A 12,613-nucleotide genomic window follows, 5' to 3' on the forward strand; every position below is an offset into this window, starting at 1 on the left:
GTAATGTCTGTTCCCAGAGGGAAGGGAAGGTGAGAAGGGAACCTCAGTGCAGACACAGGACAGGTTCATCCACCAGTTCAATGAAGACACAACTCTGGCTGGTACACGAACCAGCATGTCAAGTTGATAGACTTTAACCACTCTGTATGAGCCTCAGGTAGTCTGTTACGCTGAGTTACATATGTGTAAGCTACCATGCATCCCAGGAGTCTTCAGCAATTTCTTACACTAGGGCAGACAGCTGCATGAAAACAGGCAAAGTCAAAAGCAGCATACCAATCATTGGGTTCTAGGGAAGGAATAATGGAAACCAGGGAAACCATGCAAAACATTTTCTTGATAAATCTGTTTAAGTTTCACAGATCTGGACATCAATATGAGGAAATAAGAGTAAACCCCATTTCCCCGGTGCCGTGGAAGTACTTCCACTATAGCTCCTAAACTGATCAGAGTGTGTATCTCTCACTTGATAACAGACTTCTGAGATTGATTGGTCCCTGAAAAGCAATGGGCAAGGGAAGAAGGGATGGAGAGAAACTGATCTGTTTTAACAGCATTCCAAGCACCAAGGAAGTGAGCGAGCTTATTCCTTAAAGGAGCAGTACAGCAAGGAGGATCCCGATGGATTGATATGCTCATCTCCAAAAAGTCAAACAGGCTGTTTTGAGGTGGGTGGTTGCTTAGGTGAAGCAACAGCAAGAGTGGTCTCCTCCTTCAAGACTTATTTCTCCTTTTATCCTGATAAAGTTGTCTTGAGAGATAAAAGGTCCGCCTATGCTCTAGTGAGTACAATACTGTTTTCTCTTAGGAGCTGGCATGTAGATGCTCAAGGACCAGAATCCTTGAATCTGGAATCCTTGACAGAATGGTAAAGCCCCCTGTACTTTTTCAAACAAGAGTTACATCCCTCAAAAGGTAGGACCTCAATAGTTTGTTGAATTTTCATAGGTATAATGAAAGACTGCAACCAGGAGGAACTACACATGGTCACTGCCATTGCCGCCATCATCCTGGTCACTGAGCAGGCTACATCTAGTGCAGTTTGGAGGGTTGTTCTCATGACCAGATGACCCCCCAGCAAGTATCACCTGGAACAACTCACTGGATTTCTCCAGTAATATAGCCAAGAATTTGCACATCATGTCCCAATAAATAAGAAAAATCAAATCAAAAATCTGAAGTCCTTGATTATGGGCTATATGAATTTGCAGTCCTAATGTTGAATAAAACTGTCAACAAAGTCAGTCCTGTTTTACTTTTTGTCCTTGGGGATAGATTTCATGAGGCCCTGGCACACTTTCATTAACTGTAATAAGCAAAGACCCTGGGGTCAGGTAGGAGTAAAAGTATTCAAGTTCTTGTGAAGGAACCTGGTCCCTATACTCAATTCTTTTAATATGAGAGGTAAGGATGAGGGTGTCTGCCAGAGCATCTCTGTAGGATCCAACACAGCTTTAGTAATACGCAATGCCACTTTATCAGGTGCAGTAGTGTGGAGGATGTACACCAACTTGTGTGGATTCTCCTGAACTAGCTCCACCTGAATGTCCAAAGATGTAGCTATCCTCTTAACTAGTTCCTGCTACATTTTATTATTTATTATTTATATCGGGTATTGGAAAGGAAGACTTCTGAACCAACACCTCATCTGGAGATAATGTAGAATTCATGAGAAGGGGAGTGATTTCAGTATGAGACCACCGATTCTGAGGGTCCAGTTACATATGTTTTTGGTACGATTGATTTCTTCAAGGCAGCATGGTCTTGGGCCACAATGGGGGAGGCTGATCTTAAAGTGGCGGGGGGGGGGCAATACCCCAAGTATTCCAGTAAGAGGATTGTAGAAGACCATAAGGCCAATTATGACATCCCCATGAAGTCTTCTCTCTAGACCTGTACCTGTATGCACGCTTATGGCATACATGAAAGAACGTTTCTAAATGAGGAAGGGAGACCCAGGACTTGTAATATGTGTGAGAGGCATACAATCCAACCTCTGACTCTGAGGAGTAGGAGGAATAGCCTGTTGGACAATGTGGTGCAGTTCTGGGCAGTCACTGGAGACCGAAAATGGGATTGATGTGTGGACATCAGTACCAAAGGAACAACAAATGTTTACAAGCAATAGTACCAGCTGTTTGCCTGGAAGCTGCACTGGTGACTTTTTCACAATCAGTGGCAAGGTGAAAAATGGTGGTGGATCCGGGGCTGCAATGGTATGCATCGACACTGGTTCTGAGAGTGGTCCTAGAACGTGCATAGCAGAAGGTGATGGTCCATGTCAGTTTGACAGCACCAAGAAGCACAGGAGGTCCTTAGTCACCTCACATGTCTCTGGCATTGTCGACACGAATAAGGCTCACTGCACTCCACTGTGTGGCAGTGCTAAAATGGAGGCTGGTTCCACAAAAGAAAGGGTAGTTAGTGCTGGTCTCAAGGATAGCAAGGATGGCACTGGAGTCAGCAACAGCTATCCATCGGTACTAGGGAACACTGAGCTGGATCTCGCACTCTAACTTTCATACTCAAGCAACTCTGTAAAAAATCAATCAGGGGACAAGATTCTGAACCCTTTTAGGTGGCAGAGGAGGTATTTTTTGCGCTAGTTGTCTGAGGCTGCTCCCAAGTCTTCTACCGTTTTCCCAAGGAGCCCACAGAGCAGGGGTCGGCAACCTATGGCATGCGAGGCAATTTTTAATGGCACACGGCTGCCTGTTGGGACTCCACATGTCATTAAAAAACCTGCCAATGCGGCAAGCCGCGGGGTCCATGGACCCGAGCTGCAGTGCCGGCCCAAGCGCAGCAAGCCGCTGCCCCCTCCCCCGCCTTCCCGTAGAGCCCTGCTGCTGCGCGCGCAGCACTCTGGGGGCGGGGGCTGGGGCTGGGGCTAAGCACTCCCGTGGGGCAGCCTTTGGCTCCAGGGGGAGAGAAAGATGCTCCCCGCTCATCTGGAGCCCTGCTGCCATAAGTGCAGCGCTCTGAGAGGCGGGGCGGAACAGGGCTGCGTGCGCGGAGGCGGCGGTAGGGCTCCGGATGAGCGAGGAGCCTCATGGTTAGGGGACTCCGGGGCCAGGGGGTTGGGTAAGGGGTGGGGCAGTCAAGGGACAGGGAGCAGGGTGGGTTGGATGGGGGGGTGGTATGCTGGGGGGTGGTTGGGGCGGGGGTCTCTGGAGGGGGCAGTCAGGGAGCAGGGTGGGTTGGATGGGGCACGGGAGTCCCGGGGTCTGTTTAGGGGGTGAATAGGGGTCAGGGCAGTCAGGGGACAAGGAGCAAAGAGGGTCCTGGGGGAGCAGTTAGGGTGTGGGGGGGTCTCTGGAGGGGGTGGTCAGGAGACAAGGTGCTGCGGGGACTGGATGAGTTGGGAGTTCTGGGGGGACTATCAGGAGGTAGGGGTGTGGAGAGGGGTTGGGGCAGGCAGGGAGCGGGTGGGGGTGTTGTATGGGTCCAGAGTTCTGGGGATCCTGTCAGGTGGCGGGGAGCGGTTAGATAGGCATGGGAGTCCAGGGGGTCTATCTGGGTGCAAGGGTGTGGATAAGGGTTGGGGCAGTCAGGGGACAGGTAGGGAGAGTAGGTCCTAGGGGGGCAATCAGGGAATAAGGGGCAGGGAGGCTTAGATAGGGGGTGAGGTCCTAGGAGGGGGTAGTCAGGACAAAGAGCGGGGGGGGGTTGGGAGTTCTGGGGGGGCAGTCACCCAGCCCTCTGCCCTGAACCCTGACCCCCCCAGACACACACACACCCAGCCCTCTGCCCTGAGCCCTGCACCCCACACCCCCTCAGGCCCCTGCCCAGAGCCCTGTACCACCCAGCCCTCTTTGACTCCTTCACCCCCCCCTCCACGACCCCAGCCCTGACTGGCAACCCCACACATACCCAGCCCCCCTACCCTGACACCTGCACCCCCCTCACATGCCCCCAGCCCTCTGCCCTGACTCTTGCAACCGCCACATCCCATGCACCCTACACATCCCCACCCTGAGCACCAAACGAGAGCCCCTGCACCCTCACTCACATTCCCACCTGCACCTCTCACACCACATGGGAGCTGCCCAGGTAAGTGCCCCCACACCCAAACCTCCTGCCCCAACCCTGAGCCCCCTCCTTCATTCTAGCTCCTGGCCAGACCCTTCACCCCCCAGCCATGTGCTCGGTCCACTCCAACTCTCAGCTCAGTGCAGAGAGAGGAAGAGAATGGGCCAGAACCAAGGAGAAGGTAGGTACCCCACTGTATGTGGGCAGGGCCAGGACCCCTGACCGGCACTGGGCTGAGCGGGTCCGGCAGCCGGGATCCCGGCTGGCAGGAGCCGGAGGATGGAACCCCTGAGCGGCAGTGGGCTAAGCCGCTCAGCCCACTGCCAATCTGGGGTCCCGGCCACCAGCCCCACACAGCCCGCTGCCGGTCTGGGGTTCTGGTTGCCAGACCCTTCCCAGCTGGGGTCCCGGTCACAGGCCCCACTCAGCCCACTGCCAGCCTAGGTGAACAGAACCCCAGACCAGCAGCAGGCTGAGTGGGTCGGTGGCGTAAGATCAACATTTTAATTTAATTTTAAATGGAACTTCTTAAACATTTTGAAAACCTTGTTTATTTTACAATACAACATTAGTTTAGTTATATAAATATATAGACTTGTAGAGAGAGAGACCTTCTAAAACACATTAAAATGTATGACCAGCATGCAAAACCTTAAATCAGAGTGAATAAATGAAAACTCGGCACACCACTTCTGAAAGGTTGCCGACCCCTGCCACAGAGGAAGAATATCATTTCCTTTGATGTTCCAGTTGAGAAGGAGATTCAGACAAATAAAGAGACCCACTTCTAAAAAGCAGTAACATCTGCCCTAACAGGTACCGCTATAGAAAAATCTTCAGCTTTGGTGCACTGGGTATGCACTCCTAATGTTAAACGGACAAAAGAAAAGCTGAAGACTGCCCATCCGGCATGTGCTAGATTTTTTTATTGGTACAGAATGAGAAGAGAACTAGCTTCTGAAGCAGGGACAATGCAAATTATCACCTTATTGTGAAAATACACTACCATGCAAATTATCACCTTATTGTGAAAATACACTACCAAGATTCCAATGACAAAGTCCTCAGCTCAAACACATTGCAATCAGATGTTGGTATCTGCCTAAAAAATGCACCAGCTGAAAGTGGCTAGACAAGTGAGCTGAAACTTCTGCTTATAGCAAGGATAAACTGCTTGCTTTACTATTACCTCAACAGCTTTTAATGCAGAAGACTGGTGACCTCCTTCTCCCTCTAATGGGGCCTATGGTTGAGATGGCTAACTAGAATAGGCAGGCAGAAAGTGCTTCTAAATGCAAAAGACTGCAAGGGAGCAGCATGAGAGGCTCTCTTCTGGAGTACCATGGAGCAAACTGCATAATAAAGTGGCAGGGTCCTGAAGACAAGCAGAGAGATTCCTATCTACAAACAAACTGACCTGGACCCAAATTTAAATCTTTTAAAAGGATTGGTTTCTCTCTGTTGCTTAGGAAAAGCAGGACATCTAGAAACTTCTTGTCACTGGTTGCCAGGATGCACTTTTCACTTGGTTGTGTTCCTGAAGGGGGAACCCAAACCGTAACAAAGTAAATTAAAGATTTGTTCCTGCCTCTTCAACTGCACAGCCAAGGTAAAACCCAAAGTTTTACTGACTAAAGTACATTATGTAATCAAGACAAGAGACAATGCGAAATGGAAACTCCGTTAATGGAGTCTGAGGTACCTAATTAAAAACTGCTCATTCGTTAAAATGCACTATCCAGTTAAATCTGGGTCAGAATCTGTTTTCTAAAAATTAACTATTTAAATAACTTAAAACTAATAGAATTATTTCCATGATTTTGTTTTAACTGAAATATAAACAAGGTTTGTTTTGTTTCTTTAAAATGAGTTGCAACCCAAGCTTTGCAGTAACAATTACTAGCACATTAAAAACTGAATGTGAAATTAAAGCAACTAATTTTAAACAGAAGAAGTGAGCATAAACAACAGACAAACAAGATGAATGTAAAACAAATTAATTGATGTAGTGAAAAGTAAACTAGATTTCAAATATTATTTTATTTTTACCAAAGTAGTATATTAGCAACATAAGTAAGGATATTTTTAAAATTATATGAAAATATTTAATAAATAGGGGGTTAATGAAGCTAAACTTCACCAGGCAGCCACACTACAGACACAGTATAGTAACATACATGAGCAAAACTTGTATTTGGTTCTACAGTGGTAGAAAGTTGACTGTGATTTTCAAAGGAGCTTAAGGGAGTTAGTTGCCCATTCCCATTAAAAGTCAAAGGGTGCTGGGCTCTTAGTTCCTGTAAGCTTCTTTTCAAACCCAAATCTTACACATTTTAGTAAACTATTTTTCTACCATTTAAAAAATTTAGCTTACCTGAGTTGGCTTGGGAGCAGACATGGTAGCATCATTACTTTCTGGTTTAGGAATGCTGTCAATTAGCTCCAAGATACCCATCAGCTTTTGGTCAGAGATTTGAACAGAGAGCAAAGGCAGTTGTCCAAAAACTTTGAATCTGTCACATAAATGATGACAGTTATTTCAAATGGATGTATCAATTAAAATGCTGCATTCGTTTTCTTATTACTAACAACATCCTTACTTGGCAGCAAATTACAGAAACAGAAAAAATACTAAATGTAAGTAAGATATCAGAGGGGTAACCGTGTTAGTCTGGATCTGCAAAAGCAGCAAAGAGTGCTGTGGCACCTTACAGACTAACATAAGTTTTGTAGCACGAGCTTTTGTGGGTGAATACCCACTTCGTCGGATATCCGACGAAGTGGGTAATCATCCACGAAAGCTTATGTGCCAAAACTTCTGTTAGTCTATAAGGTGCCACAGGACTCTTTGCTGCTTTTAAATATAAGATCTATTTCATTTATATTTGAGGAAAAGATGTTTAATCTATACAAAACTGTGGCTGAACTCATCATCCATCAGATATCTGAGCAATTCTAAGTTCCCTACTGCTACCATGTTCTGTGAAAGGAAGACTCCAAATATCAATTTTAGGGGTACTTTACCCACTTCTGGATTTCTCATATCCCACAACCAGGAAGTCCTCTCTGTTATTTACTTGTTTTATTGTATTATTTATAAACACATCATAAAGCACTGTGTAAGTATAAAACTATTTAAGTGAAGTCAAACACATTTTCTCTATCCCAAGGAGCACGCAATCTAACACTCCAATTTAACAAAGCACTTAAGTGTTTTGTTGGGTAGGGGCTCTACTATAGACAAGAAACCTAAAACAGTATATGGGGCAACAGTTCAGGAAAAGTTGAGACAAAAGAATGCATTAAGAATTTCTAAAACAAGTTAAAGTTAAGCAAGAATTTAAAGGAGGAAGATGTTGGAAGACAGGAAATGTGACTTTTCCAAACAGAGGCGTGATCCTGCAAAGTCTTACACATATTTAACTTTAGGTGCTGCAAGTAGACTGATTTGAAGTCCTCTGGTACACTTAAGTCTTTTCAGGACTAGGACCATAAGAAGAAGCATAATTAGGTATGAACCAGAGACTAAGAAAGCAGTTTGAAATCAAAGATTTTCAACTCTTATAATCTAGCTACATCTGCTTCTCAGATTAAATATAGAACTGCAACACCATTCCTCTTCCTTCTCAGACAAGCCAATCTCTTTAAACTGTACTGAAATTTCAAATTGAATCACCAAGTCGCTAGGTCTGACCAAGTCACAGATTTCTTTCTGTAATAAGAACTTTTAAGATTTCTTCTTTAGTAGCGTCCATAGTTTCAATATTTCTATAGAGAGACATTTCAAACTGCCTTTCTGTCTCCTAATTTTGCTTTGTCCCTTGGAAACTGCCAAAATCTATGATTACTACCTGACCCGAAAGTACTTGCCCACCTACTGCCTAGTGATCTGCAATCCAAGACTCTTAGTAGTTACCATTGCTCCTGGATTTAAAGATAGCAGAAGCGGTCAGAAGCTTTTTAGCTTTTTACTTAAAAAGAAATTGTGCCTTTCCTTGGAAATGAAGACTGACACAGTCTTTGTTACCATTAGCTCCTATGACATGCTTTAACTATGTGCCAACATCTGTGTCTGTATTCTGCAAGCATAGTATATATGGCTTTTATTTTATAGGTTTTCGGAATACATTGAAGGTTTGAGATGACACGTTGCTCTGATGATGACTGACTGATAGGCAGCTGATGATGCATCAGAAAAGAGGGCAATGAGTAACAGCTGCAGCGGTAGAAATTCTTGTAGGAACAGCAGATTGAAGGGGACAAGGAAGAGGAATGGACTAGGAGCCTTATAGTGGAAAATCAGTAGAAGAAATACCCATAGAAGCAGGTTAACCAGAACTGGGAATGGCAAGAGATCTGGGGTACAGAAAGACCCTGGATCTTGTGGATGAAGCAAAGCTGTTGCAGAGCTGCCTAAGCTCTGCATAAGGGCTGATAAATTGAGGCAATGTGCCGATACCAGCTAGGCAGGCACTTTGCCATGGATGCAAAGCTCGTAGTTGTAAACTCCACTGCTCAAGGTAGGCCATCATCTCAGCATCCCTGGAGAGAGGTTTAGATTCCAGGGAGGAATCGTCTCTCTTACTTGGGGATTATAACCTCTCTAGGTCTTTAAGAAAATGGATAATCATCTCATGCAAAAAGACAGACTCACTGTCTACTTTGGCATGGAAGGCTGAAATGGCTGCTAGATGTACCCAGACTGAAGAAATGGCCAGACCCTATTGTTTCAGAAGCAGAAGGTACTCCAATGAGGACTGCATAGGCAGAATTCCACGTTGGGAGCACCAGATGGAGAATAGCTTCCATTTTGCAAAATAAGTGGTCGTGACACAGGGTTTTCTACTGCCCAGCAGGATTCTACAGACTTGCTCCAAGCAAGCTTGCTCCTCAGGATTCAGCAATGGAGCTTACAGGCCATCAGATCAAGAGAACGGAGGTTCGGGTGGAGCAGCTGACCATGGTCTTGAGAGATCAGGTCCAGGTGTAGCGGAAGCAGAAGCGGGGTCTCCACTCAAAGGCCTATGAGAGTGGTGAACCAATGCTGCCTGGGCCATGCCGGGCCTATGAGAATGACCAGGGCCCAATTCCACTTGATCTTCATCAGAACCTTGTGACTCATTAGAATAGGTGGACAGGAGTAATAGGTGTTCGTAAGAGACCATGGGGCTGTGGCCTCACAGGGAGCAGAATTGGTGGCATTTCCTGTTGTCACAAGTAGCAAACACATCTATAAGGGGAAACCCCCACCACTGGAATGTCCCTTGCCATGTCCAGAAGAAGGGACCACTCGTGGTCAGAAGAGAAAGACCTGCTGAGGTGATCCACCAGCTGGTTCTCCACTCCCAGAAGGCACAACACTTCTAGAGGGACTGAATGTGTTATGCAGAACTCCCACAGTTGGATTGCTTCCTGACATAAGGGAGAAGTGTGCACTCCACCCGGCCAATGCAGAACATGGCAGTTGTGTCATCCATGAGAACCTAAACGACCTTGTTCGTAAAGTGAAGCAAGAATGCTTGGCAGATGAGGCAGACTGCCCTGAGATCTTTGACACTGATACGAAGAAGAGCTCTTCTTGAGACCATAGACCTTGAGTCCTAAGGGACCCTAAGTGGGCATCCCAGCCGAGCGCTGACGTGTTGGAGACTAGAGATATCGACGGTTGAGGCCGTGAAAAGTGTTCTCATGCACAAACCTCATGGTGGTTCTGCCACCATGTCAGTGAGCCGGAAACAATGATGCCGTGAAGGTGAGTATACCGTGGCCAGCCAGGTTTGGTGAGGTCTGAGACATAGCTTCGTGTGTTGTACCAAGTATGTGCTCAATAGCATGCGGCCCAGAAGACTCAAACACTTCCGAGTTGTCATGACTGAATGTGTCTGGAGGGACCTTATCAGGACCATGATTGCCCAAAACTGATCTTCTGGAAGCAGGATCCTCACCTGCATGGCATTAAGATAGGCACCAATTAACTCTATCCCTTGCACAGGGATAAGTGTGGATTTATGGGCATTTATCAGTAGACCTAGTGCCCTGAAGGTTGATTGGATAAGATAGATGTTGGGTTCCACCTGAGCTCTGGACCGGCCTCTGATAAGCCAGTTCTTGAGGTACGGAATAAGTGTACTTCCCTTTTTCTGATGAAAGCCTCCACCACCACCACCACACATTTGGTTGAAATCCATAGGGCAGCCAACAGGCCACATGGAAGCTCTGTGAACTGGTAATGTATGACAAATCTTGGGAACCTTCTGTGGCTATGGAAAATCAATATGTGGAAGTATGTGTCCTTTAAACTGAGTGTGGCACACCAATCTCCTGGATCCAATGAGGGAATAACTGAAGTCAAAGAAACCATGCAGGACTTTAAGTTCTTGAGATAGTAGTTGAGACAACGCAGGTCTAGAATAGGTCTGAAAACATCTTTGGCTTTTGGGCTTAGGTAACGGGAATAGAACCCCTTTCCTCTTAAATAATGCAGAATCTCTTCTATGTCTCCTACCTGAAGGAGGGATTGGATTTCTTGTTACAACAATTGCTTGTGAGAAGGGTCCCTGAAGAGGAATGAGGAGGAGGGGTGGGAAGGTCAGAGGGACAAAAACTGGAGAGTGTATCCCACTTCTATTGTGTTAAGTACCCAATGGTCCAAGGTAATGTGGGTGCAGGCACTGTAGAAATGGGAGAGTCAGTTGGAAAACAGAGGGGTAACTGGATCCAGTATTGTGGGGACTGAGACGTCAACCTTGAACATCTTGTCAAAATGAGTGCTTTGAGCTCCCTGAGTGTCTGGGAGTGGCCTGCATCGGTCCTGTTGAAGTTGGTGGAGGAGGTCTAGGCCTGAGCCCACTGCTCCTCCTCATTTGCTGGTCCTTTCTGGCTGGCTGGACAAAGTAACAGCCAGTCTGCTGGGGCCTGTAATGTTTCCTGGATATCACTGGAGTATATAGTCCCAGAGATTTTGAGGTCACCTTGGAGTCCTTAAGACCATGGAGTCCAGTGTCTCTTTGCTCTGAAGAGCAAGGACTCTTCAAAAGGGGAAATCCTGGAGGGTTTGTTGTAACTCCTGGGGAAACCCTGACGACTGCAACCACACGCTTCTGCACATGGTCACTGCCATTGCTGTTGATCTGGCCGCAGAATCAGCTGCATTCAGGACTGCCTGAAAGAACACCCTCGCCACTGTTTTTCCCTCCTCGATCAGTGAGGAGAACTCCCATCTGGCATCCTGGAGGAGGAAGTCCTTAAATTTTTTAATAGACACCCACATATTAAAGTGATGATAGCCTTAAAAAACATGTGATGAAGCTACTATAGGGGGTTTTCCAATAGAGGACAGCATTGGTTCCAAGCAGTGGCAAGAGGATAGTTCTCTGCTGCTCTGCAGAACAGGTGGTGCAGAGTCCTGAACCTCCTGGGACGCAGGAACTGGTAGCAAAAAAAACAGATCTCTGGCTGCTGCAAACACCCCTGAAGTAGACATTGCTGCAAACTGACTGGCACACTGTCTGCCCAATGGCAATACCTCTGATGCCAGAGTCAGCAGGGCCTGTGAAGGTACCAGAGCCAGTTTTATTGGCTGCTGCAGTGCTGGAGAGGAAGAGCAGCCCAACAGGGGTCTCGCTCTATCCCAGTCCCCACGCCTACTTGCCTTTGGCATCAGAGATCGGCTCTTCTCCTGTTGTTTCTGGTGTTACTTCTTAGGTATTGTGGATGAAAATCAGTGCCAACACTCACGACTAGTGAGGGGAGTGCTGCGCACTGAAGCTGAAGTGCTTGGTGCTGAGTCTGACCAGTTCTGAAGCAGGTCTTAGGGCTGCCTCCATGAGAAGGACCTTCAACCTCTATTTCTGGTCCTTCTTGGTACAGGGTTTGAAGCCCCTGCAGATCTGGCAGCTGTCTTTTCTGTGAGATTCCCCCAAGCACTTGAGACAACTCGATTCCACGTAGCACAATGGCCTCGACTTGACACAGGAAGCAGAGGGCTTGAAGCCTAGTGACAGAGGTATGCCCCGGCACTGAGGAATGGATGAACCTCGCTGAGCATGGAGGTGTTCAACAACTAACTACTAAAAACTAACACACACTACTACAATAACTATATACACTTATCAAGAAGAGAAAACCACTAGGAAAAGTGCCTGAGCAATAAAAGTATTTCCAGCAACCATCATGGCTATAAGAAGGAACTGAAGGAGTATGGGTCGGCAGGGCCCTTTATAACGGCTCTATAAGTATGTGGCACCAGAGGGTCCTGGAGCCAACCCAATGGGTAACACTAGGGGAAAAAATTCCAGCAACTGTGCTCAGGGCACGCACACACCTACACTGGAATAGACATGTGCAAGCACTCAAAGAAGAATGTCTGTTCCTTGATCCATTGTAATAGAAAGAGGCATACACTGTGGTTGCTATGCTACTTCCAGGTGAAATTTAGTGGGCTGGTTCCTATCTACAAAGATTAAAAACACCTATAATTCAGTTCTCAGACACTGCGTTTTCATCTCTGAATCACCAACCACCTGCATTTGTCTGGAACACTTCAGCTCTTTCTTGTCAGGTTGAAATTTAAGAATTATAGTAT

At 46.5% G+C, this 12,613-nt stretch overlaps 1 protein-coding gene across 4 annotated transcripts in view; it reads right to left on the reverse strand.

The window, feature by feature from the left end:
• The window catches only part of VPS13A (vacuolar protein sorting 13 homolog A), a 332,822-nt gene that overhangs the window by 199,063 nt on the left and 121,146 nt on the right, over positions 1-12,613 (reverse strand). For all 4 annotated transcript variants that reach the window (XM_030566144.1, XM_030566145.1, XM_030566146.1 and 1 more), the window contains exon 23: positions 6,404-6,542. In XM_030566144.1, coding sequence (XP_030422004.1) covers positions 6,404-6,542 — 139 coding nt within the window. The remainder of the gene's footprint in view (positions 1-6,403; positions 6,543-12,613) is intronic.

This window comes from Gopherus evgoodei, chromosome 6 (assembly GCF_007399415.2).
Source record: "Gopherus evgoodei ecotype Sinaloan lineage chromosome 6, rGopEvg1_v1.p, whole genome shotgun sequence".
NCBI classification, from domain to species: Eukaryota; Metazoa; Chordata; order Testudines; family Testudinidae; genus Gopherus; species Gopherus evgoodei.